The sequence below is a fragment of the Sus scrofa genome, chromosome 4, assembly GCF_054392235.1.
Source record: "Sus scrofa isolate SSC_HxYL_T2T_F1_AM1 chromosome 4, Sscrofa_HxYL_maternal_Yorkshire_Landrace_v2.0, whole genome shotgun sequence".
Lineage (NCBI taxonomy): Eukaryota > Metazoa > Chordata > Mammalia > Artiodactyla > Suidae > Sus > Sus scrofa.
In genome coordinates this window covers 116,479,399-116,507,018 of record NC_139386.1, presented here as the reverse complement: position 1 = coordinate 116,507,018, position 27,620 = coordinate 116,479,399, and the positions used below count along the sequence as shown (strand labels likewise).

At 37.2% G+C, this 27,620-nt stretch overlaps 1 protein-coding gene across 1 annotated transcript in view; it reads left to right on the top strand.

Moving 5' to 3' along the window:
• Nucleotides 1–27,620, top strand: part of STXBP3 (syntaxin binding protein 3) — a 62,224-nt gene that overhangs the window by 6,575 nt on the left and 28,029 nt on the right. Inside the window, exons 2-9 of the mRNA XM_021090106.2 lie at nt 3,024–3,073; nt 4,099–4,180; nt 8,072–8,148; nt 12,410–12,488; nt 14,067–14,167; nt 16,276–16,430; nt 24,373–24,463; nt 27,231–27,355. Coding sequence (XP_020945765.1) covers nt 3,024–3,073; nt 4,099–4,180; nt 8,072–8,148; nt 12,410–12,488; nt 14,067–14,167; nt 16,276–16,430; nt 24,373–24,463; nt 27,231–27,355 — 760 coding nt within the window. The remainder of the gene's footprint in view (nt 1–3,023; nt 3,074–4,098; nt 4,181–8,071; nt 8,149–12,409; nt 12,489–14,066; nt 14,168–16,275; nt 16,431–24,372; nt 24,464–27,230; nt 27,356–27,620) is intronic.

Here is a 27,620-nt window from a genome sequence, read left to right as displayed (position 1 = left end):
TAGTTCAGGGATAGGTAAATCAAGGCAGTGCTGGTGACAGTGCGGTCACCAGGTAGAGCAATCAGTGCTGCCCAATGATAGGAAATGGGAGAGGGAGGAAATAGCCAAAGACTATGACTAAGAAAACAACAGTAGAACTCATAGAAATGGAGAAGTCTAGAGCAGTTCTTAGGGTATTTAATCTCAATTTGAGACACATTGGTGCTTAAACCTGTATTGTGTGATTGAATGAAGTCCTAGGAGAGAAGAGGATTTTTGGACATTGAAGCACTGCTAGGGGTTAGGGGAAATGGGGGAAGTTGGTTAAAGAGGACAGACTTCCCGTTAGAAGATGGGCAGGTTCTGGGCATCTCATGCACAGCGTCGCGATTACGGATAGTAGCACTGTACTGTATAATTCAAAGTTGTGGGAGTTCCCGTCATGGCTCAGCGGGTTAAGAACCCTACTGGTGTCCACGAGGATTGTGGGTTCGATCCCTGGCCTCTCTCAGTGAGTTGAGGATCCATTGTTGCTGTAGGCTGTGGTATAGATCACAGATGCAGCTCGGATCCCATGTGGCTGTGTCTGTGGCATAGGCTGGCAGCTGCAGCTCCCATTCAACTCCTAGCCTGGGAATTTCCATGTGTCGCAGGTGCGGCCCTAAAACGACCCCCCCCCCAAAAAAAAGGTGCTAAGAGAGTAGATCTTAAATGTTCTTACTCCAGAAAAGAAGTAGTTATTTATGTGAGTTGATGGAAGTGTTCACTAACAGTACAGTGGTGATTGTATTGCAATAATATGTGTATCAGATCAACACATATACTTTAGAGTTAAAGCGTGTTATATGTCAGTTATATCTCAGTGAAGTTGGAAAATTGAAGGATTGTACTGATAGATGAAACTTGGATGATGAATGTGGTCTCTGAGGAAGAGGATAGAGCAAGCAGAGCAAAAGTAAGAGAATTGAGTTTTGGGATATATCTATAGGATGCTAGAGAAGTGGATATTATAAGGTCAAATAATTTTCATTAATAGTTAAAGGAAATACCTTTTTAGTTCTATAATATTAGTTGTTATGATTTCCTTTGATTCCCCTCCAAACATGTTTTACCTATAACCACTAATCTCTATCCACAAAACTAGTTATCTCTTTATCATTTATTTTTGAGATGCTAACACTGACTGACTTGGTATCCTCAGATTCTAAGGCAGTGCTATCTCGTAGAAATAAAATATAAGCCATGTATGTAACTTAAAATTTTCTGGTAGCCACATTTTTTTTTAAATAAAGTAAAAAGAGATGAAATTAATTTTTAAATATATATTTTGTTTAACCCAGTATATCCAAAATGTTATCATTTAAACAGGTAATCAACATAAAAAATGAATTTTAAATTTCTCTTTTTGTACCAAGTCTTTGAAATCTGGTATGTATTTTGTTTTTCTTTTTTTTTTTGTCTTTTTGTTGTTGTTGTTGTTGCTATTTCTTGGGCCGCTCCCGCGGCATATGGAGGTTCCCAGGCTAGGGGTCGAATCGGAGCTGTAGCCACCGGCCTACACCAGAGCCACAGCAACGCGGGATCCGAGCCGCTTCTGCAACCTACACCACAGCTCACGGCAACGCCGGATCGTTAACCCACTGAGCAAGGGCAGGGACCGAACCCGCAACCTCATGGTTCCTAGTCGGATTCCTCAACCACTGCGCCAGGACAGGAACTCCTGGTATGTATTTTGTATTTGTAGGACATCCACTTCTGGCTAGCTGCATTTCAGCCACACATGACTAGTGTCTGCCCTATAGGACAGTGCAATTTCTAAGGTGTTAAAAAGAGAAAGACACAAATTTGGCAAAGTCAAGTGAAATGTCTTTAATTTTCAGCTTGTTTTAGGTGTGCAGAAATAAAGCAAACTTAGAAAGGGACATCCCATAATGTTTCAGTGCCTCAGCACTACTTGAGGAAAATCCTTCCTGTGCCTGTGGAATACCAGAAACCACTGCTTTAGGCCTAAATTATGGTTAAATACTTCAGGCTTTTGCCATAAATCTCATATAACATTCTAATCTTCCCAGCAGATATATATAAGCCCATTAACTAATATATCTTAATTAACACTTTGATATCTTCTCATCACAGTAAAACCTTTCAGATCACCATTCTTATGATGAGTATCATTAATCCTTATTAAATATACCCTCTGCTTGGACATGTCTTTTCTTAACATGATACCAAAAATCTGATGGTATATTTCCAAAAGTGTTAACTTAAACAAATATAAAAGAAGAAATAGAAATAGTTTAAAGAAATTATAAAAAATCTCACTATCAAGAATTAATGAGACAGAAGAATTACTGTAATTTATATTTAGTTGTATTTTATGTATTACATATATTACTGCAGTTTTCAAAATTAATTGCAAATTAATAAAACATTAAATGTGGGAAATTTTCATGTTCCAAAGTAGAATAACAGGTATTTGTGAGACTTGCCTTTGTGTATTTTATTTACTAACTTAAAATATTTAATTTAGATTAATTTTGAAGGTCATTGCAAGGAACATATTAATAATATTTATTGATTATAAATAAATTATGAATATTTGTATCCTAATGCTGTGACACATTTTTGAAAATTATAATGTAGTCAATCAGGAAGAAAATTACTTATCTAGTTTTGATTGTCAGATGTAATTTATCAATGGAGTAGTTAGGGATTTTCCTATGGGTTTTTGTTTTCATCTTGTTTACTTAGGATTTAAGTAGAATAGGAAAAACCGAGTCAGATAATACTTTCAGAAATCTTCTCAAGATGTGTTTATATACTTAAATATATTAACCTTACTTATATTTTTATTCTCAAAAGTTAAAAAATATATTAGTTTAAAGGTACCATAAGAGAAGTGGGTTTTTACTTAGAGTTTAACAAGTGTATGTGCTTTTTATGTAGCTGAGCAATTCCAGTTGATAGTTCCCTAGCCATCTTGGATCTTTTCAGTAGTTATTCTGTTGAATAAGATTCCTAAATAATTCTCTTTTTCTTTGCAGAGATAAAGGCAACAGTGTTTGATGACTGTAAGAAAGAAGACGAATGGAAGGTATAATTTGTTTATTTGCATAGAATTTACCTAAGGCTAAAGCATATATATTTTAATTATACTTCTGTAAGAGTATAGGGTCTAGAATCATACTGTTTGCATTTAAATCCTAGCCTCACCATCTCTTAGCATGGCTTCTCGGTAACTTACTTGCTGTCTTTGTGCTGTTTCCTTGTCTGCAAAGCGGGGGTCTCAGAGTAATTATAAATATTAAATGAATTAATAATCCATGTAAAATACTTAAAATAGCGCCTAGAACAATTATTATTCTACAAGTGGCATTTTCTAATTTTAAGAAAATTTGATGTTTGATGTAAGGTACATTTATTTATTTGTTTGTTTGTTTGTTTGTGTGTCTTTTTAGGGCCGTACCCGTGGCATACGGAGATACCCAGGCTAGGGGTCGAATCGGAGCTGTAGCTGCCAGCCTACATCACAGCCATAGCAACTCAGGATCCGAGCCACATTTGCGACCTACACCACAGCTCACGGCTGGATCCTTAACCCACTGAAAGAGGCCAGAGATCAAAACCGTGTCCTCATGGATACTAGTTGGGTTTGTTAACCACTGAGCCATGACAGGAACTCCATAAGGTACATTTAAATTGAACAAATTTTCTGCTTCAAAATGAAAATATTTGGAGTTCCCGTCGTGGCGCAGTGGTTAACGAATCTGACTAGGAACCATGAGGTTGCAGGTTCGATCCCTGCCCTTGCTCAGTGGGTTAACGATCCGGCATTACCGTGAGCTGTGGCGTAGTTCGCAGGCGTGGCTCACGGCGTGGAAAAAAAAAAAATTTCCATTTGCTCACTTATGTATAATTTATATGTACATATATTGACAAAGTAAGTTTCTGAGTCATGCAAGTTAATTGATGAGTTGAGATAATTTTGCTTACTGTGGTTACATTTTAATTTTATGTTATAAAAAGTTATTAAGTTTGAATAGGTTTGAGGGATTAAATTCTGTCTTGTGAATTCTTGGCAGTCAAATGCTTATACTGTTGATTTATGTTCATTTTAAGATAATGCTTCTGGATGAATTTACCACTAAGCTTTTGGCATCATGTTGCAAAATGACAGATCTTCTAGCAGAGGGTATAACTGGTAAGTGTTATAAATACTTATCATGAAAAACTCTTTTTATAATGATTGAGAGAGTTTGAAATAGTAGTAAATTTTAGTTAGTAGTTGTGTTTCTCACAAGGTTATGTTTAAATTTATTTATTTTTTTTAGTAACTCTAGGCATAATAATTACACTGGGTAGTCTTTTCTCTGTGAATCTTCAGTATAACCTCTGTAAGTCAGGGCTTTTTTTTCCCTCAGCTGACCCATATATAAGTAAGCACCCCAACCAACACTAAGTCAGTTGCCTTGTTGAGTTGGTTCTTTTTTTTTTTTTTTTTTTTTTGTCTTTTTGCTATTTCTTGGGCCGCTCCTGCGGCATATGGAGGTTCCCAGGCTAGGGGTCCAATCGGAGCTGTAGCCACCAGCCTACGCCAGAGCCACAGCAACGCGGGATCCGAGCCGCATCTGCAACCTACACCACAGCTCACGGCAACGCCGGATCGTTAACCCACTGAGCAAGGGCAGGGCCCGAACCCGCAACCTCATGATTCCTAGTCGGATTCGTTAACCACTGCGCCACGACGGGAACTCCGGTTCTTGATATTTTTTACTCTTAGGTGTTTGTCAGAGTTTTGTACTTTGCACTAGATTTACCTTGATATTTTGATTGTTTGTGGTTTTCGTATATTGTTTTTAAATAGATAGTAAGATTTATATCATAAAATCAACTTTTGTACATATTTATAAGTATATAATACTGACTTTTACATTTCTCTTTACTATCTAGAAATGAGGCAGTTAACTGTAAATTTAAATCAGCTTTAGTGTGGGATTATGAAAAAAAAAATCACACTGCCACAAGTTGTTGTCTTCCACTAGGCAATTGTTGCTTTTTTGTTGTTGTTGTTTTTGCTTTCTTAGGGCCACACCTGTCGCATGTGGAGGTTCCCAGGCCAGGGGTCAAGTCAGAGCTGTAGACGCTGGCCTACACCACACAGCTCAAGGCAACGCTAGATGCTTAACCCACTGAGCGAAGCCAGGAATCGAACCTGTGTTCTCATGGATCCTAGTCAGATTCATTTCTGCTGTGCCACAACAGGAACTCCCAAGGATTGTGTTAATGAGATTTTAATTTCTCTTCATTGTGAGGGGGAATACCAGTGTCTTGTGACATTCATAATCACATTATCATCCATAACTCATCATCCTTTAACTCATTTATTTAAATTTGATCTTTATAACAACACTTCAAAGACAGATGTTAAAGCCCCAATTTGTTTTGTTTTTTGTTTTTTTTTTTTTTTTGTCTTTTGTCTTGTTTTGTTGTTGTTGTTGTTGTTGCTATTTCTTGGGCCGCCCCTGCGGCATATGGAGGTTCCCAGGCTAGGGGTCCAATCGGAGCTGTAGCCACCGGCCTACGCCAGAGCCACAGCAACGCGGGATCCGAGCCGCTTCTGCAACCTACACCACAGCTCACGGCAACGCCGGATTGTTAACCCACTGAGCAAGGGCAGGGCCCGAACCCGCAACCTCATGGTTCCTAGTCGGATTCGTTAACCACTGCGCCACGACGGGAACGCCAACATTTCAAAATAATTAAAAGTCTGTTTTCTAAATCATATTACAATATTTTCTTTTGCTTTTTTTGCTTTTTCCTTTACCACAGCAGCTGCGGCATATGGAAGTTCCTAGGCTAGGGGTCAGATCAAAGCTACAGCTTTTGGCCTATACCACAGCCACAGTGCAGGATCCGAGCTGCATCTGTGACCTACACTGCAGCTTGTGGTAACACTGAGATCCTTAATCCATTGAACGAGGCCAGGGATCGAACTCACATCCTCATGGATACTGGTCAGGTTTGTAACCCACTGAGCCACAACAGGAACTCCACATTACCATATTTTAACATATACATTATTCACATAAAATATGTATGGCATAAGAAGACTGTGAGACACTTTTTTGGGGACATTAAGCAATAAAAGTAAGTTAACACAGATTTCACTACAATCATTTAAAGGTAAAATTACAATTGTTGGGAGTGGAGATAAAAATAAAATTAAATACTTCTTTGGAAATCTTATAAGGTACCCTATCTAACAGAAGCTATGGTGAACTTAGCCTTTACTAGTATAAATTTATGAATGAGAGAATAAATCATCGTATTTAAAAGAGAAGTCTACAGAGTTCCCGTTTTGGCCTAGTGGAAACAAATGCAGGTTCAATCCCTGGCCTTACTCAGTCGTCAGGGATCCAGCCTTGCTATGAGCTATGGTGTAGGTCAGCTGTAGCTCTGATTCAGCCCCTAGCCTGGGGACTTCCGTATGCTGCGGAGAGTGCGGCCCTAAAAAGCAAAAAATAAATAAATAAAGGAGAAGTCCAGCAGTAGCCTTCCTTGCATGTCAGATTAGTGTTTTTAATTCTTTGTAGGCTCTTTGCCAGCATGAATCTTAAGATAGTTCTCTTGATTTGTAGAATGATACTTAGAATTAGTTTAACACAGTCTTAATAATTAATTTGACAATTTAGAATTCAGCAGTTTTAAATTCACTGTTTTATATTAGGTATTTTATAAACTTTCAACAATAAAAATATAATTGAGTAAATTATGGTGATATTTCATTGTTGAAAAATGCTTTATAAATATTAATTTGTGGTTTTAAAAGAAAAAGTTAATTGGCAGTTTATTTATTTATTTTGTCTTTTAGGGTTGCACCCTCAGCACATGGAAGTTCCTGGGCTAGGAGATGAATCAGAGTTACAGCTGCTGGCCTACCACAGCCACAGCAACGTGGGATCTGAGCCACATCTGAGAACTGCACCACAGCTCACGGCAAAGCCAGATCCTTACCCGCTGAACAAGGCCAGGGATCAAACCCGCATCCTTATGGATACTGGTTGGGTTCATTACTGCTGAGCCACGACGGGAACTCTGGCAGTTTATTTAAAGAATAATATAGCAGTTAAAAAACTTAAGATTCTGGAGATGGACAGATGTGGGTTGGAATTCTGTCTCTTTCTTACTGTGTAACTTGGATAAGTTACCTAATTTTTTTAAGCCTCAGTTTCCTCCTTTGTAAAATACATGTAGAGTTGTTATGAAGTTTAACAGATGGTTACCCTGATTTCTTTCTTTCTTTTTTTTTTTTTTCTTTCCCTTTTTTGACCACACTCGCAGCATGTGAAAGTTTCGGACTAGGGCTCAAATTGGAGCTGCATCTGTGACCTACAGCAGCTTGTGGCACCACCACATTACTTAACCCACTGAGTGAGGCCAGGGATCGTGAGACTATGTTGGGTCCTAAACCACTGAGCCACAAAGGGAACTCCTACCCTGATTTCTGATACCCTATTTTCTATTTATTATAGTAGAATATTTTTAAAAGAAATACACATTTTAAATACTTTTTTTTTTTTTTTTTGGTTTTTAGGGCTGCACCTGTGGCATATGGAGGTTCCCAGGCTAGGGATCTAATCAGAGCTACAGTTGCTGGCCTATGTCACAGCCACAGCAATGCCAGGTCCGAGCCCTGTCTGTGATGTACACCACAGCTCATGGCAATGCTGGATCCTTTACCCACTGAGCGAGGCCAGGGATTGAACCTGCAACCTCATGGTTCCTAGTCGGATTCTTTTCTGCTGCACCATGATGGGAACTCCTACTTTTTCTTCATTTCTTCATGGCATGTTGATTGCTTATGTTTGTAGATCTAACTATCAAATAATTGCTTTATTTTTTTTCTCATGATAACCACTTAGCCCAGAGTTTAGGGAAGACACATTTTAAGGATTAATTTTTCAAATGAAAACAAAATGTTAAACCCAGGATATATAATTATGTTTTCCTCTTCTTATAAATAAGAATTATAGTAAAGTTCATTTAAAAATTATTTCAAGTGGTTATATAAAATGACTTTTTCTGTTATTAGTTGTGGAAAATATTTACAAGAATCGAGAACCTGTCAGACAAATGAAAGCTCTTTATTTTATCACTCCAACATCAAAGGTGAGTATTTTGAATTTTTTGAAGTACATTCTTTTTTGTTTTTAAAAATTTATTTTATTAAGAAGACTTGACTTACAGTGTGTTCATTTCTGCTGTAGAGCAGAGTGATTCAGTTATTTATATATATAAATATATGCATTCATTTTCATATTCTTTTCCATTATGGTTTCCCACAGGATGTTGAATATAGTTCCCTGTGCTATACACTAGGACCTTTTTGTTTAGCCATTTGCATCTGCTAATCCCAAACTCCCAGTCCACCCCTCCCTGACACCTTTCTGCTTGGCAACTACAAGTCTGTTCTCTATGTCTGTGAATCTGTTTCTGTTTCATAAAGAGTTCATTCGTGTCTTATTTTCAATTCTACATATAAGTGATGTCATATGGTTTCTATCTTTCTTTCTCTAACTTAGGTTGCTTAGTATGGTAATCTCTAGGTCCATCCATGTTGTTGCAAATGCCATTATTTCACTTTTTTTTTTTTTTTTTTTTTTGTCTTTTTGCTATTTCTTGGGCCGCTCCCATGGCATATGGAGGTTCCCAGGCTAGGGGTCCAATCGGAGCTGTAGCCACCCGCCTACGCCAGAGCCACAGCAACGTGGGATCCGAGCCGCGTCTGCAACCTACACCACAGCTCACGGCAACACCGGATCGTTAACCCACTGAGCAAGGGCAGGGACCAAACCCGCAACCTCATGGTTCCTAGTCGGATTCGTTAACCACTGCGCCATGACGGGAACTCCTTTTTCACTCTTTTTTATGACTGAGTAATATCCCATCACATATATGTTCCAAATCTTCTTTATCGATTCAACTGTTGACTGACATTTGGGTTGTTTCCATGTCTTGGCTGTTGTGAATAGTGCTGCTGTGAACATAGGGGTGCACATATCTTTTTGAATTATAGTTTTGTCTGGATATAGGCCCAGGAGTGGGATTGCTGGATCATATGGCAATTCTATTTTTAGTTTTTTAAGGACTCTCCGTTCTGTTTTCCATAGTGGCTGCACCAGTTTACATTACCACCAACAATGTAGGAGGGTTTCCTTTTTTTCCATACACTCTCCAACATTTGTTATTTGTGGATTTTTTAATGATGGCTGTTCTGACTGGTGTGAGATAGGGCCTCATTGTAGTTTTGATTTTCATTTCTCTAATAATTAGCAGTGCTGAGCATCTTTTCATGTGCCTGTTGGCCATCTGTATGTAAAAAATACATTCTTCAGTATTTTTACCATTGACATGATTTGCTCTTAGAAAATGCAAAGTAATAAAATGTCCTTTATTAGAAAAATAAAACTAAGAAAGCTATTTGCTTAGGGAATTCTTTCTGTGTTAGAAAATGGTTTCATTTGCATTCTTCTCAGAGAGAATATGTAAGTGAAAAGATTCCTTTCTTTAAATTCTATGAAAGCAGAATTTAATTATATAAGTAATAGTTTCTTTCAATAATTTGTTGCTTGTGCAGTTTCTATTCAACCATAATTTTTAGGAGGATGGACATGTATGTAGAAGAAATAGTCTTGGATTAATCTTTCATTTATTTAGTAACTTCCCTGGAGTGTACATATATGTATGTGTACTCACACATGTATGTATGTATATATGCATATATGTTTATTTTTATGGCAAAGGAATTTCTTTAGTTTATGATCTAACCACGATTTAATTCATATTTAAAACCCAAACTTTTAGAGCCCTATTAAATCTGAGACACTTTTATTCTCTGTAATTCCTGAGAATGTGCTTTTGAATGCATCCTTTAGCTGATTCTTACCTAGAAATGTTAACTTTGCAATTCATTTCTTCTAGCTCTAGCAGACAGTAGGGAACAACTCAGACATTTACTGTGTAGTCTCTACATATTGGCTGCTGGTGAATTTTAATGACGTATCTTACCCATAGTATAATTCCATAAAATAAAATTCATGATCAGAAAAAATAAAATTAAAAAAGCAACATTTTCACCTACTAAATTGGCAGAGGGATTAAAAGAAGTATGTGTGTATTTATATATTTATTTTATCCATATTATCATATTCTAGCATCAACATCCATTGTCAATGGGTAATGGAGCAGAAACTACTATATACTGCTATTGGGAGTATAGATTAATATAGCCTTTTTGGAAAATACTTTGCCATATCAAAAACCTTTAAAAGTTCTGTATATTGGAGTTTATTGTAAAGAAATAATCAAATAAATGATAAAACTAAATTCCTAGATAATATGTGGAATCTAAAATATGACACAAATGAACTTATCTACAAAACAAACAGACTCACAGACATAGAGAGCAGACTTGTGGTTGCCAAGGTGGAGGCAGGGTGAGGGAGAGATGGATTGGGAGTTTGGAATTAGCAGGTGCGAACTATTATATATAGAATGGATAAACAAGGTCCTTATGTATAGTTCAGGAAACTATATTCAATATCCTGTGATAAACCATAGTGGGAAAGATTATAAGAATGTGTATACACACGTAACTGAATTACTTTGCTATATGGCATAAATTTAAAAGAAATCAAAATAAGTTCTTAACATTAACAAAAAATACTATGAAAGACCATGTGGCCACTGAAAATCTAGAAAATCTAGAAAAATTTAATGCTCTATGGAAATGTTTATTTTTAATGTTGTGACAAAAGCAGCATGCAAAATTGTGTATCAGTAACGGATTCAGAGAAAATGGTACCTGACTGTGACTCCTTTTTCTCCTGTAATCAACTTCAGTTTCTGTTCCTGTCCCATTACCTCTTGGGTCCTCTAGGCCTGTAGGTGTAAGTGAGGCCTGGGGTTGCTTGCGTGCTTATAGAGAAACTTGGTGTGAGATTTCCTCCCTTAGGGGCTGGGTGAGTACCTGGAGACCAGCATCCGAGAGAGTTCCCAGGCAAGGATCATAAAATGACAGATTTTAGGAAGGGTTTGGCTGTAAGACATCTCTGAACCTAGGGGAAAGGTCAGCTGGGTGGTTTGTTTGCTTTTGTACCTACAGCCCTCAGGAGGAGAAACCTCTTTACCTTCCTCCTCTTATGGTACTGCCTCTGTTTAGGCTACTCCAACAGCTAAACCTAAACCTCAGGTGAGCTGACAGAGAAAAGCAACCACATGTCTAAATGGGTCATATGGCCAGAGAGAGGTTTAGTAAGAATGAAGAAAACGCATGTCTAGCAAGATATAGGGGCTTGGAGGGAAGGATGATAACCTGAACAGAAAAATAGTACACTCAAGAGTCTGGTATGGCATATAAAAAACTTTGTAAAGCCCAGAAGTGTATTTTCTCAGTTAAATAGTTAATTGAAGAAGAGGATAATTGCTATGCAAATTTGAATTGATAGTGAGATCAAAATGGAGTATCTCAAAGCAAAAAACAGTCATGGAAATCATGGCAGGAAAGATAAGAGACTTGCAGGATAGATTCATGAGCTCTAACAGGAGTACACTAGTTCTAGGAGGAGAAAAAGAAACAGATGGAGGAGGGAGAGTGAAATTCTTTTTTCTTCATTTTTGCTTTCAGACTGTGGTATGAGGCAAATACTACTAAGACGTTACTATGTGCTGTTCCTCCTCCTTGCAGCCTTCTAACCTTTGTGGGTCTTTCATTCTAATCCCCCTTGACAGCTTTAGCTCCTTGCTCAGTCAGGAGCTCTGACACTTGTCCAGTCATTGTCTCAATGGTTTTATTGTCTGTAGAGGTAATACTTCCAGTACACATTGACTTGTCTTTTTCTTTTTCCTTTTTTTTTCTTTTTAGGGCCGCACTCAGCACATGGAGGTTCCGAGGCTAGGGGTCGAGTCAGAGCTGTAGCTGCCAGCCTACACCACAACCACAGGAACACCAGATCCTTAACCCACTGAACAAGGCCAAGGATCTAACCTGCACCCTCATGCTTCCTAGTTGGATGCGTTTCCGCTGTGCCACGAGGGGAACTCCACATTCGTTGACTTCTCAATTCCTTGGTCTGTTATCTTCCAGTGGTCTTGTCTTCTGTGTTGCTTTAGCTTCTCTTGACCTTTCTTTCCTTAATCTCCTCACCACCGAAACAGCACTCTGTTCATACGTTTTACCTTATTATTTACTATGTTTCTAGCTATAATTGACTAGACCACATAGCATCTCAAAAAACTAGTTTATAAATTAAAATTTTGACAGTTAAGGTTTTATTTGATGATCAAGGTAAAATATTATTAGTTATTTCAAAGGCTAGCATATTTAAATTACAAATTGATAAAATGTATATTAACATCTAACCTTTTTAAGTCTGTAGACTGCTTTTTACGTGATTTTGGAAGCAAATCGGAGAACAAATATAAAGCAGCGTATATATACTTCACTGACTGTAAGTAGCATAGTAAAAGTTTATGGCTTCATTGTTTGAGATTCTATGAATCATGAAGTATTTTATGATATTTTTTCAATACTAGTGACTTTCTATTTATTGTTTGCTCTAATTAGGTTAGAAAGAATCTAAAAATATAAGATGCTATCTATCTAATTCATGTTGATGAGATAGAAAATCAAATCATTCTAAACTAGATTCAGAAGAGCCATTTTTGCTGGTATACCAGGTGAAGGGGTTGATGGAGAGGGCTGTCCGTCAGATTCTGTGCCAATGACAGGGAGAATTCTTTTTTTCTTTTTTCTTTTTAGGACTGCACCTGAAGCAAATGGAAGTTCCTGGGCTAGGGGTTGAATCAGAGCTGCAATTGCTGGTTTACACTACAGCCACAGTAACACCAGATCCAAACCACATCTGTGACCTATGCTGCAGTTTGTGGCAATGCTGGATGCTTAACCCACTGAGTGAGGCCAGGGATTGAACCCTCATCCTAGTGGATATTAGTTGGGTTCTTAACCTGCTGAGCCACAATGGGAACTCTGGAATTCTTCTTTATATCAAAGTTTCAACTTGGGATTTGATTATAAAAAAAAAAAATGAGACCCTTTGGGAATAGCACTAAAGAAGCTGCCATCTATGCAAATAAGGGAAAAACCTATCATATTTCTTTTTCTCTGCAATACATTCAAATACAAAGCAGGTAAACAATCAGAGAAGTCCAGAGACAGATACAATTCTGTTTTAGGTTTTATCTTATTCTGCAGCAATAAAAATGTCATTTATTTAAGTTTTGGTCTCTAAGTTGTGAGAACCATCATTTTAAGTAGGATATTATTTCTCCTGTAAATTATTTATCTCATGTTGGTAGTAGTTTGCAGTTTTAAAAAATGGCATATCAGAAGTATTTGTCATTTAAGTAACATTATTTAGAAATTCATGTTTGTGGAATAGATAAAATTTAATGAATATGAAGCCTCCTAATTTTAGCAATCTCAAGACTAAAGAACATCACATTAAAAGACAGTGGAGTCAGGGATTGAGACTCCAACCTGGATCTATTGAAACTAAGCAGTTAGGTAAAAGGGGGGCAACATGGGCCCTGTGGTCCAGAACTTATTAGTTTAGAGGCTTAGAATTCCTGACAGTGGAGAAGTTCCTGTAATTCAAAGAAAAATTTAAAATTTGTGTGGAGTGGCTACACATAGTGGCAGATTTAGAAAAATAGTATAAATTCTTAAGTTTTCAAAGTCCTATGAAAGTTTATTAAGTCCTCAGTTTGAACTTGATTTTCCCTCCTAACAGTTAAAGTTTGTTGTGTTGACAGCTAAAGAAATATATCTCAGGTTATGGTGGATGTGAATGGGGACAGTGGAATTTCTATTACAGACTTGTGATTAGAATGCATTTGCTCTGTAAAGTGAGAAACAATATCTACATATCATTTGTGTCCTCATAGTAAACTCCTTTGTGAAACTCCATAATTATGTATTAAAAATATTCTTGGACGTTGGAATGATTTATTCAAAAGAATGAAAATTTAGATGGAGTTACATGCTTTAATTTTTTTTTCCCTCTCAGTTTGCCCTGATAGTCTCTTTAACAAAATTAAGGCTTCTTGCTCCAAGTCAATAAGAAGATGTAAAGAAATAAATATTTCCTTCCTTCCTCTTGAATCTCAGGTACTTTATATTTTTCTTTTTTTAATTTACTTATTATTAAAAAAATTTTTTTTTGAGCAGAGAAAGGTTTATTACAAGGGTCAAGCAAGGAGAATGGGCAGCTTATGCTCAGAAGACCCAAACTTCATTTAATTTTAGTTCATGATGAATTTTTATGAGTTTATTTGTTTTGTATTCTAGAGATGTTTTATATGTTACGTATTTGGTGAATTTTAAATCTACAAATAAACATTTCTTCAGATGAAAGGAGGAATATGAGTACTAAATTGGAACATGTCATTAGTAATGAAAGTAGAGCTTAAATTTCACATCTGCCACTAAGTCCTGTGTGTGTCAAGGTTTACAGCCCTATCAGGATTATGTATGTGCTTTGTTAGATACCTCCAAAGAAATAAAAACTTTTGGAGTTTCCATTGTGGTGCAGAGGAAACAGATCTGACTGGGAACCATGAGGTTTCAGGTTCGATCCCTGGCTTCACTCAGTGGGTTAAGGATCCGGCGTTGCCATGAGCTGTGGTGTAGGTTGCAGATGTGGCGTGGATCCTTCATTGCTATGACTGTGGCATAGGCTGGCAGCTACAGCTCCGATTGGACCCCTAGCCTGGGAACCTCCATATGCTGCCGGAGCAGCCCAAGAAGTGGCAAAAAGACCAAAAAAAAAACAAAAAAAAGGAAAGTCAGGAGAGGAGGACGTGAAAGAGGGAAAAGGAAGAAATACGAATATAGAATGAAAACCGGCTTGTAAATTCTATATGGTTCATTGGAATATTAGATAATAGCTTAGAATAATTTAAACTGTGATAACAACTCCTCAAATCTCAGTGCATTACAACAACAAAGTTTATTTCTCATTCATATTATTTCCATTGTGATTTGACAGGCGCTTTTTTTCTACATCCTCTTCATTCTGGGACATAGAGGGAAAAGAGAAATGGTGGAGCCACGTGATGGCTTTTACAGCTTCCGTGGGCAAGTGGCACACATCCCTTCTACTTACATTCCAGTGACCACAGAAAGCCTGATAGCAGCGAGTGGAAAGTATAGTCTCATAGGGAGAGGCCCTAGAGGAGGGTCAGTAAATGCTTTTGAACAGATACTATCTACTGCAGTGGGATAGTGTGCTAGGAGAAAGCCCCAGTCCAGCTGTAGGGTACTTGCCAAGCGTTTGAGCTGCACAGACATTAAGTGGATTAACTTCAACTAAGTCTTGGTCCATGTTTAGGCTATTGCTGTTGGTGATGGGTTATGTTCAGAGAAATAAATTACTTTGTATTCAAGGAAATACAGTCAAGTTTATTCATAATTCAGTAGTTAACCTATAATGTTAATTACCTACTTCTACACTCAATGCCTAGGCTAAGGGGGATATCATTGTTTTTTTTTAAAAAAAAAAAAAAGGCAAGGTTAAAATTAGTTTAATGGGCAACCCTCAAGTCCGATTAGAGAGCTGCTGCTTTTGTATTCTTTGAATAACACAGTAAATCTCTAATCCAGTTCCTTGTATGTAAGTGAATGCATTTGTTAGGTGAAAAATGTCTGTGAGGTTTCACTGTATGTATCATAAGATCAGTACTTGTCTGGCACAATGCTGTGCCTTTTGAGGACGTATATCTGTATTTTAAGACATGACTATAAGCTAGAGAAGTGAAGATATTTATGTTTAAACTTTGCAAAATGTCTAGGTTATTCTCCAAAGGGTTAAAATTTTAATGTATGTCAAATGTATAGATCAGTTTTGTCTTTGTTGTATTTCTTTGTGCCAGGTATTAGATTTTTATTTTAGTTTGACTCTCTCAGATTCCTTCATGTGCTGCACAGGTAGAGAAAAGAAAACTGTACAATCTTATATGAAACAAGAATTGAAGAAGAGAGGTAGACTAAGCAGGAGAGTGAGAAAAGAAAGGATGAAATCAAGATGATAGAGAAAATGAGATTTGATTAAGGTAAAGACATGGTTGTTTCAGGAAACAGCATGGTTAGTGCAAGTTTTTTTGTTTGTTTTTAGTATCTCAGGGAATAGCTGTGTTTTTCTTGACATGTTGGTATGTTTTTTTTTTTTTTAAATCACGTTTCTACATTGACAGTGTCTCTTTTTTGGCCTAACTTAGGTATATACTCTTGATGTACCAGATGCTTTCTACTACTGTTACAGTCCAGACCCTAGTAATGCAAATGGAAAAGATGCCATCATGGAGGCGATGGCTGATCAGATAGTCACGGTATGTGCTACCCTGGACGAGAATCCCGGAGTGAGATATAAAAGGTGAGACACTCAATAGTGTCTTTATAAGTTATGCTATTTGCTTTTTGGTGTAGACGTAAGTAACGTCTCTTCTTTTTGGTTTGCAGAATTTGATTTCCCTATAAAATTGTGCTCTGCATATAGAAGATTTAAATTTTAAGGCTTAAATTTCAGAGTAACTGTTAAGCCTCTGTTAAGCTCTGAATTTCAAAATTTCTAGGTTATTCTCCAAAGGGTTAAAATTTTAATGTATGTCAAATGGTATGATTTACAGGTGTATTTTTCATGAGTTTAAGGGATGCTTAGAGGAGTGTCATTGTCATATGGGGAATACTGTCTTACACTTCATGTTTTTTTAAATTTTTGCAAGTTTTTAAATGGCCATGTGATCTGGATACTGGTTATAGCATCTCTATCGATGGTATCTAAGCCCAGTGGCCATTTAATCTAGATTTTTGGAGTTTTTTAAAAGTTAAAATTTGACTTTAGTACTATGTACCTTTATTTATTTGCTTCTTTTTAAAGGTGAATTTGACTGTAAAGTGCATAAATTGTGTTTATATGACTTACTAAATCATTCCAAAGTGAATATAACCTATCTAATTTCACCAAGGTCAAGAAACAGAACATTAACAGCATCTTAGAGGCCCCCTCATGATCCTTTCTAGTCAGCACCCTTTGTCTCTTACCCACAGGTAACTACTATCCTGATTGCTAACCTTTTTTTTTTTTTTTTTTTAATGGCTGTACCAGGGCATATGGAAGTTCCCGGGCTAGGGATTGAATATGAGCCACAAGTGCGATCTGTGCTGCAGCTGCAGTGGCGCTGGATCCTTTAACCCACTGTGCCAGGCCAGGGATCAAACCTGTGGCTCTGCAGCAACAAGTCACCATGGTCAGATTCTTAACTCACTGTGTCGTGGCAGGAACTCCTGTCCTAACTTCTAACACTTATTTTAGTTTTGCCTCATTTTGAACTTGGTATACATGAAATCATGACTTTTTTTATTTCTGGCTTTGTTCAACATTATGGTCTGAGAGACATCCATGTTGTCCTGTATAGACAGACAGCTTGGGTTGTAATCTCTGCGACTTGCTCACTGCGTGGTCCTTCTGCCTTCAGTTTTCTTATCTATGAAAAGGGAATAGTATGCACCTTATAAGGTGTTTTTAGAATTGAGTTAATATACGTAAAGCACTCAAAATAGTGCATGGCACTAATGGTAGAAGTAAATATACTGTACTACTACTAAGTATTATCACACATTTCTCTTCGAAAAGGTTCTTTAAACACTGACATTTGTCAAGTTAGTTGGCTAAATTGTTTACTTTTAAGATTCATGTACTGGTTTATACTTGTTACATTATTCTTAACCATTTAAAAAATCTAATTTTAATTACTTAAAAAATATAGTAAATCTTCTTAATTCAGATGTTACGAAACAAGCTCTTTATTCATACCGCAAGTATTAGAAACATTCTTTTTCTTTTCTTTTTTTTCTTTTCTTTTTTTTTTTTACAGAATAAAATACATACATTTACACACAGTTACATTCACACAGATTATTATAGCATGGATCTTAAACAGATTAAGTGACTCCCACTGGAGAAGTGGAATGGAAAATATGCTGAGACAAATAGGAAATTTATTCTATACTTTATCCCAATTTTATGGCTTTCATCTTTACTACTTAGTTTTATCTATTACATTTCAATTTTTCTTTAAAAATTAGCATTATATTAAATTGTTATATTATGCAACTAAAATTTATAAAGAAGAAAGCCTTATATACCATTAAATATTTTATATAGCATAGTAAAAAGAATAACAACTGGTAAGCATAACAAAAATAATATACCCTCTGAAAAGAAGTAAAATATAAAATGCATAAGTTGGTTAAAAAACTGTAACTATATAAATATGTCCTCACAATTTGTTCCATCTCATTGATTCTTTTTTTTTTTTTTTTTTTGTCTTTTTTTGCTATTTCTTGGGCTGCTCCCGCGGCATATGGAGGTTCCCAGGCTAGGGGTCCAATCGGAGCTGTAGCCACCGGCCTACACCAGAGCCACAGCAACGTGGGATCCGAGCCGCATCTGCAACCTACACCACAGCTCACGGCAACGCCGGATCGTTAACCCACTGAGCAAGGGCAGGGACCGAACCTGCAACCTCATGGTTCCTAGTCGGATTCATTAACCACTGCGCCACGACGGGAACTCCTCATTGATTCTTCAATAAAGGCATTACACCATTCTAGGTGATGTGATAAACAAGACATTATAGACTTTCCATTGTACCATGGAGAGAAATGGTTATTAATAATACAATTGTAAAACTGTATTATTTAATTGTACAGTGTCATTATTTAATTATAATTATCATAAGTTCTTTGATGGAGAGGAAATCAGAATCAGATCTAAGAAGACTTCAGCATTCCAAGAATGATGTCAAATGACCCCCTTCATGGTGGATTATGCACTTAGTTACTATGAGATATATTTCTTCTCCAGAGATTCCTTGTTTGTGTATCAATTGTAGATTTTTGGTTTGCACTTATTCTGAAGTTTTGATGTAGGAGTCTATATGTATATGAGATTGTTTTAAGTTGTTGTTTTCTTAATTGCAAGTTCATTTCTGGTGTCCCGCATTTGTACCCGCCTCTTCTCATGATTTCTGATTTTGATGGTATAATTGTGCATGGATGATTTCGTATCTTTACTGTATATATACCTTTACTGGTGAGCCTTGTCATTTGCGGAATTTTTGTTTCCTGTTGCTGATCTTTTCTTTCCTGCCTAGAGAAGTTCCTTTAGTATTTGTTTTAAGGCTGGTTTAGTGTTGCTGAATTCTCTCAGCTTTTGCTTATCTGAGAAGGTTTTTATTTCTCCTTCAAATCTGAATGAGAGCCTTGCTGGGTAGAGTATTCTTGGTTGGAGGTTTTTTCCTTTCATCACATTAAGTATGTCATGCCACTCCCTTCTGGACTGCAGAGTTTCAGCTGAAAAATCTGCTGATAACCTTATTGGGATTCCCTTGTATGTTACTTGTTTCTTTTCCCTAGTTGCTTTCAAGATTTTCTCTTTGTCTTTAATTTTGGTCAGTTTGATTATTATGTGTCTCGGTGTGTTCCTCCTTGGGTTTATTTTATATGGTACTCGTTGTGCCTCCTGGATTTGAGTAAGTGGTTCCTTTCCCATGTTAGGGAAATTTTCGGCTATTATCTCTTGGAATATTTTTTTTTTTAATTTTATTTTCCCACTGTACAGCAAGGGGGTCAGGTTATCCTTACATGTATACATTACAATTACAGTTTTTCCCCCACCCTTTCTTCTGTTGCAACATGAGTATCTAGACATAGGTCTCAATGCTATTCAGCGGGATCTCCTTGTAAATCTATTCTAGGTTGTGACTGATAAGCCCAAGCTCCCGATCCCTCCCACTCCCTCCCCCTCCCATCAGGCAACCACAAGTCTCTTCTCCAAGTCCATGATTTTCTTTTCTGAGGAGATGTTCATTTGTGCTGGATATTAGATTCCAGTTATAAGTGATATCATATGGTATTTGTCTTTGTCTTTCTGGCTCATTTCACTCAGGATGAGATTCTCTAGTTCCATCCATGTTGCTGCAAATGGCATGATGTCATCCTTTTTTATGGCTGAGTAGTATTCCATCGTGTATATATACCACATCTTCCGAATCCAATCCTCTGTCGATGGACATTTGGATTGTTTCCATGTCCTGGCTATTGTGAATAGTGCTGCAATGAACATGCGGGTGCATGTGTCTCTTTTAAGTAGAGCTTTGTCCGGATAGATGCCCAAGAGTGGGATTGCAGGGTCATATGGAAGTTCTATGTATAGATTTCTAAGGTATCTCCAAATTGTTCTCCATAGTGGCTGTACCAGTTGACATTCCCACCAACAGTGCAGGAGGGTTCCCTTTTCTCCACAGCCCCTCCAGCACTTGTTATTTGTGGATTTATTAATGATGGCCATTCTGACTGGTGTGAGGTGGTATCTCATGGTAGTTTTGATTTGCATTTCTCTTATAATCAGCGATGTTGAGCATTTTTTCATGTGTTTGTTGGCCATCTGTATATCTTCTTTGGAGAACAGTCTATTCAGGTCTTTTGCCCATTTTTCCATTGATTGATTGGTTTTTTTGCTGTTGAGTTGTATAAGTTGCTTATATATTCTAGAGATTAAGCCCTTGTCAGTTGCATCATTTGAAACTATTTTCTCCCATTCTGTAAGTTGTCTTTTTGTTTTCTTTTGGGTTTCCTTTGCTGTGCAAAAGCTTTTCAGTTTGATGAGGTCCCATGGGTTTATTTTTGCTCTAATTTCTATTGCTTTGGGAGACTGACCTGAGAAAATATTCATGATGTTGATGTCAGAGAGTGTTTTGCCTATGTTTTCTTCTAGGAGTTTGATGGTGTCCTGTCGTATATTTAAGTCTTTCAGCCATTTGGAGTTTATTTTTGTGCATGGTGTGAGGGTGTGTTCTAGTCTCATTGCTTTGCATGCAGCTGTCCAGGTTTCCCAGCAATGCTTGCTGAATCTTGGAATATTTTTTCTGTCCCCTTCTCTCTCTCTTCTCTTGCTGGCACCTCTATAATACGGATATTGCTGCGTTTAGCATTGTCCCAGAATTCCCTGAGACTCTCTTCGTTTGTTTTCAATCTTTTTTCTCTTTTCTGTTCTGCGTCCATAATTTCTTCTAATCTGTCCTCCACCTCGTTTATTCGTTCTTCTGCCTCCTGTATTCTTCTGTTAGCTGCTTCTAATGAATTTTTTATTTCAGTTATTGTATTTTGCATCTCTTCTTGTTTAAGCTTTATATCTTGTATCTCTTTGGTTAGTGTTTCCTGTAAGTTATCCATCTTTGCCTCCAGTTTATTTCCAATGTCTTGCATCATCTTCAGCATCAACAGTCTAAAGTCTTTTTTCTGGAGGCTGAGAATCTCCTCATTGCTTAGCTGATTTTCTGGGGTTTTTCCTTTCTCCCTCATCTGAGTTATAGTTCTCTGTCTTTTCATTTTTATAGATTTTTGGTGTGGTGACCTTTTTACAGATAACAGAGTTGTAACCTCTCTTACTTCTGGTGTCTGCCCCCCTTGTGGCTGAAGTTGGTATGGGGGCTTGCTGTAGGCTTCCTGATGGGAGGGGCTGATGCCTGCCCACTGGTAGGTGGAGCGGCTTCTAATCCCTCTGGTGGGTAGGGCCTAGTCTCTGGATGGGATTAGAGGTTGCTGTGTGCCTGAGGCTCTTTAGGTAGCCAGTTTTACTGAGGGGTGGGGCTGTGATCCCACCTAGATTGTTATTTGCCCTGGGGCTTCTCAGCACTGACTGACAGGTGGGGCCAGATTTTCCCAAAATGGCCACCTCCAGAGAAAGGCAGCTGCTGAATATTCCCGAGAGCTTTGCCCTCAATGTCCTTCCCTCACAACAAGCCACATTCACCCCTGTTTTCCCAGGATGTCCTCCAAGAACTGCAGTCAGGTTTGACCTAGGTTCCTGTGGAGACCTCGCTCTGCCTTGGGACCTAGTGCGCGTGAAAGTCTGTGTGTGCCTTTTAAGAATGGGGTCTCCGTTTCCCCCAGTCCTGTGGAGCTCCTGCGCACAAGCCCCGCTGGCCTTCAATGCCAGATGCTCCAGGGGCTCTTTCTCCCAATGCCAGATCCCCACACGTGAGGGTTTGATGTGGGGCTCAGAACTCTCACTCCTGTAGGTGAGTCTCTGTGAGCCAGTTAGTTTTCAGTCTGTGGAGCTTCCCACCCGGGAGGTATGGGGTTGTTTATATCACAAAATCACCCCTCCTACCTGTGGATGTGGCCTCCTCTTTTTCTTCTGGAGTAGGGTATGGGTTTCCAGTCCATTTGGGTGGAGATTGCTCAGTCTTTAGTTGTGAATTTTGTTGTTTTTAGGAGAGAAGTTGAGCTCTAGTCTTTCTATTCTCGCCATCTTAATCCCGTCTCATCTCTAGAAACATTCTTTTTCTTATGGGTGATATGCTAATCACATTCGGAACTAAGTGTTGATGTTATGCTAGAGTTCAGTCTCTGCTCAAGCTTCTGCTCTGGATGTTTAGCTCTCTTTAGGAAATGAGTAATACAGTTGGCTATCTGTATCCTTGGATTTGGCATCCTCAGATTCAACCAATTGTGGATCAAAAATAAAAAAACGAAGTTCCAGGGAATTCCAAAAAGCAAAACTTGAATTTGCTACATGCAGACAGCTATCACATAACATTTACAGTGTATTAGTGTTATAAGTAATCTAGAGATGGTTTCAAGCATATGGGGGCTGTGCATAGGTTCTGTGCAAATACTGCATCATTTTACATAAGGCACTTGAGCATCCCTGGGTTTCGATATCCCAAGTGGTCCTGGAACCAATCCCGTATGGATACTGAAGGACAGCTGTAACCAATTTATAATTTAATTGCTCACCTATGGACCTGTTTTGAGTTATTGTAATAGTTAAATAATCATCCATCCAGGCTTTTAAAATCCTACCTGTTCTTTCACAAAGTATTGCTTTATGCCTTAAGGACTTTTCCAGTATAATTCTAACATAAGATGATTTTCTTTTGAAAGTATTTTAAAGAAAATGTGTAGTAAATTATTCTTTATAGGTCCTGCTTCATTTACTTTTGAGGTATAAGACATAAAGCCCCTTTAATACTTTGAAGCCTTTACAAGGAGATCTTCCATTTTTGAGGTTGGTGTGCTAAGTGAAGAGCCTTTTCCAACATTTTTCTTATATAAACTCAGAAGTTATACCGAAATCACTGCTCATGAAGTTACAATTTAGAGAATGACTCTATCATTTTAGAAGGGAGTGATACATAAGTTTTTTTTTTTTTTTTTTTGTCTTTTATCTTTTTGTCTGTTGTTGTTGTTGTTGCTGTTGTTGCTATTTCTTGGGCTGCTCCCACGGCATATGGAGGTTCCCAGGCTAGGGGTTGAATCGGAGCTGTAGCCACCGGCCTACGCCAGAGCCACAGCAACGCGGGATCCGAGCCGCGTCTGCGACCTACACCACAGCTCACGGCAACGCCGGATCGTTAACCCACTGAGCAAGGGCAGGGACCGAACCCGCAACCTCATGGTTCCTAGTCGGATTCGTTAACCACTGCGCCACGACGGGAACTCCGATATATAAGATTTTATGCAAAAGATTGTATTGGAAAGTTGACGAAATGTAAGGGAGCATGTGGGGAAATCTCATACTGCTAGTGGGAGAGGTAATTGGTCAAGTAATTTGCAGAGTGATATGGTAATATCTAGAGAAGTTGAAAATGTTCATACTGTATGATGCAGCAATTATACTTTGGAAATAATATGTCTAGAGAAACATGTACATGGAGATATATGTACAAAGATACTTGTTTCAATGTTGTTTGCAGTTGTATAAAATTGAGAATGACTTAAATGTCCATCTTGTGGGGAATGAATCTGTAGAATCCAGTATAATCATGTGATGGAATACTAAATAGAACTAAAATGATTAAATTTGATATATGTGTCAACATAGATCTCAAACATACATATAACTGTAAAAAATATACTGTTAAGCACATATAAAACAGTACATATATGTATAATTATAATGACTGGAAGGATACACATCAAATTCATGACAATAGTTGCCTTGAGGAAGGGGTGGCTGGGGTAGGGGAGAAGACCAGCAGTTGGGAAGGGAATAAAGAAAACTGCAGTCTTATAATAATTTCCTTTGTATGAAAAAATCTGATACACATATGATAAAGTTTACATTAATAAAACCCAGGAAAATTGATATAGCATAATATTTGACATATTACTATCTGAGCTTCTCCGTGTTTATAAAGTCTTTTAAATTAATAATTTCATGGTTTAATTTTAGAATTCAACTTGATGATATTGTAAAATATGTCTTGATGGAAAGATAATTGTTTGAACATTTTTTCCGTTTCTAGTAAACCTCTGGATAATGCCAGTAAGCTTGCTCAGCTTGTTGAAAAAAAACTTGAAAACTACTACAAGATTGACGAAAAGAGCCTAATAAAGGTAATATATAAAAGATAAGTAGTGGTTAAGCGTAAAGTCTGTCTCATTTCTTTATAAACCAAGTATACTGTTGTTCATTCCTAGTCCAGTATTGATTTGCTAATCAATGAGACACAGATCCCCAGTTTTATTTTAGGAATCATTAATATAGATGTTAATGGAAATCTTAATAGACAGTGTAGTTTAGTGGGCAAGGTAAGGATTTTGAAGTAAGTACTTTGTCTAAATCTTGGCTCTGCCATTTATTTCATAGATAAGTCAATTAGCAAATTATGTAACCTCTCTGGGCCCAGGTTTTCTTATCTGTAAAATGGGTGTGAGAGAATATCCAATTTTATGAAAGAGTGAGAGGGTTAAATGAATTAATACATTAAAAGTTTTTAGAATAATGCTTGCCACGGAGTAAACATTTAATAAATATAGTTATTCCTATTATCACCAGCTGTTTGTCTTTCGACATATTATTTACTCTTTTCATCTATAAAATGGATCAGATGATATGTACCTTGCTTGGTTGGTTTGAAGACTAGGCAAATTAGCATGTATTTGGCATATGTATGAGTTTAATAAATGACAGCTGTTGCTATCTTAGCAAGATAATGTAAAGTAATCAATGACTAAGATTGGAACCTGGGGAATTCCAGCATTTGAGCTTGGGTTGGAGAATGAAGAGGCTGAGCAGACTCACAGAGATGGTGCTTGAGGACTAGGAAGCCAAACAATAATTGAAGAATGAAAAGAAGGAACTCTGCATAGTTTAGAAGAGCAGGTGGGCAAGGAAACCACCAACTACAGTGGTAGGTAGTAAAGTGGAGTGAGATAAGACTGCATAGGATGTAGTGGTAACATAGGCTGGAGTTTAGCCTTCCTCTGCCTGGAGTCTTAGAAGGCATCCTGGAAGAGTCAGAGCTTAAAGAGTGAGTATAACATGAAAGAAGAGGGAATTTTTTGCTTGGATAACAGGACTCTTTGAGCAGCGGCATAGAGAAAAACACAAAATTTGCAGTCAAACAACTTGGCTAGAGTGGAGGATGGATATAAGCTTAGATATAATGTTAGTTTAGAACTTTGAAAGTTAATAGTTTTTGGAGAACTTTGAAAGCTGTTATGAAGATAATGGCTCAGTATACATGGCATAGTAGGTAGTCAGTAAATGTTTGTTGAATGAGGAAAGATAAGCAATCACTATCTTGCTAAATATCCCTTTAGACTTTCCTGATTTCAACGAGTTAAAAAGGCAAAATTCACAAAAAACAAACGTGTCCTTTTTATTCTTTCTGCCTTGGAAATTAGATATCCTTTATATGCTTGATACCTTTTCTTCTTTCAAGGACCTGAGAAAGTGTCACCCCCTTTTTGAAGTCTTTCCTCACTCTTCAGGTCAAGCGATTCTTCCTCTCACATACTTTCATAACCCCGAGCTCTGATTTAGCACTTATATTGCACTGTATTTTTCCTGTTCATATTTCTGAAGACTCATAACTTACCTCTATTGAGAGCCTACTGAGTTCCAGGCACTCTGCTAGGTATTTCATGGTATTACATTTAATCTTTACAGTAATCTTATAGGGCAGAGGTTCTGATTAAATATGTGACTACTCATTTTAAAATGAGACTACTGATATATTAACAAGTTAAGCTATTTGTCCAGAGTTTTATGACAAGAAAATGGTCAAGGCTGGACACAAACCCGGATCTACTTCATTGCAGAGGCTGTGCTCTTAACCACTATGCCATACTGTCTCAAGGTTTCTTTAAATTAGTGAATACTTATTTTAAAAACTTTAAAGATCTATCCTATGTAGTTTACCTTTGTTTTAATAAGTAGGAAACGTTTGTCTAATGAATTGTAGTTATCTTCCTGCTCCAAATAATAAATAGTCCAAAGAATTGATTACTTTTTAAAATGAAGTGTGAAAGATACTGATGTTAACAATGATATTTCATAGCGCTGTTATTCACTGTTTAATGATTAGTGTTTTTTGTGAATTAATGATAAAGCTTTCCTTGTGATTTTATCATCTTAGCTGGCATAAATATAATCTTTCTGTACATGTCTTTTTTTTTGGACCACAACTGAGGCATGGAAGTTCCTGGGCCAGGGATCAAAACCACGCCTTAGCAGCAACTCAAGCCACTGCAGTAACAAGCCACATCCTCTTAACCGCTGTGCCACAAGAAAACTCCAATATAATCTTTTTAAATAGCATAGTGGTTAAGAATACAAGCCATGGAGTGAAGCTAACCTGGGTTTGAATCTCCAGTCTACCACATGCTAGCCATGTGATTTGGGAAAGTTACTTAATTGTAAGCCTTAATGCTCCCATTGTCAAATGGAGTTAATAATCCCTATCTCACAGGATTGCTATAAGAATTAAATATTATGGATATTTCTTAGTGCAATGTGTAGCGTAAAGAGCTCAAGTTAATAGCTATTGTTCATAATTTATGTTAGTTTCAGTGTTTATGGAGGTGAATTCCTAAGGAAATAGATTTAGTGCAAGCCAAATATTGATTTTTTGAAAGGGATTTTCACAATATTGTATCATTAGGTATAGCCTCTTAATCTAATTGTAAAAGCTTTTGGTTTTATAATCTTATTTTTCCTCCTATTGTGCCACTCAGATTTTTCTGTTTTAATACAATTTCACATTCATAAGAATGTGGAGGAACTTAGGAAAGTCTGTTTTTGCTTTCTAAGATATTAAAAATGTGTTCACACAAAGAAATTGAAGTTTCTTAAGATAATTTTATCTTGTTATTCCAGGGTAAAACTCATTCCCAGCTCATAATAATTGATCGTGGCTTTGATCCTGTGTCCACTGTCCTGCATGAACTGACCTTTCAGGCAATGGCATATGATCTACTGCCGATTGAGAATGATACATACAAGCAAGTATAACTCGAAGAGAATATGTAGGACATATACAAACAGGATAGGATAATAGCATTTAATTATTTGTGTAGGCCACAGAAATCCAAAGCCTCTGTAACCTTTTTTATTCAGAGACTTTATCTTTCTCTTACCTCTGTAATCATAATCTATTTAAAATATCTCGACCTTGTTAGTTAATGGGTAATTTAGCTGCTTTGAAGCTTTTTTAGTGTATTTGCTTCCTTAACTATGTCTATAACAAAGATATATTTTAAACAGCTG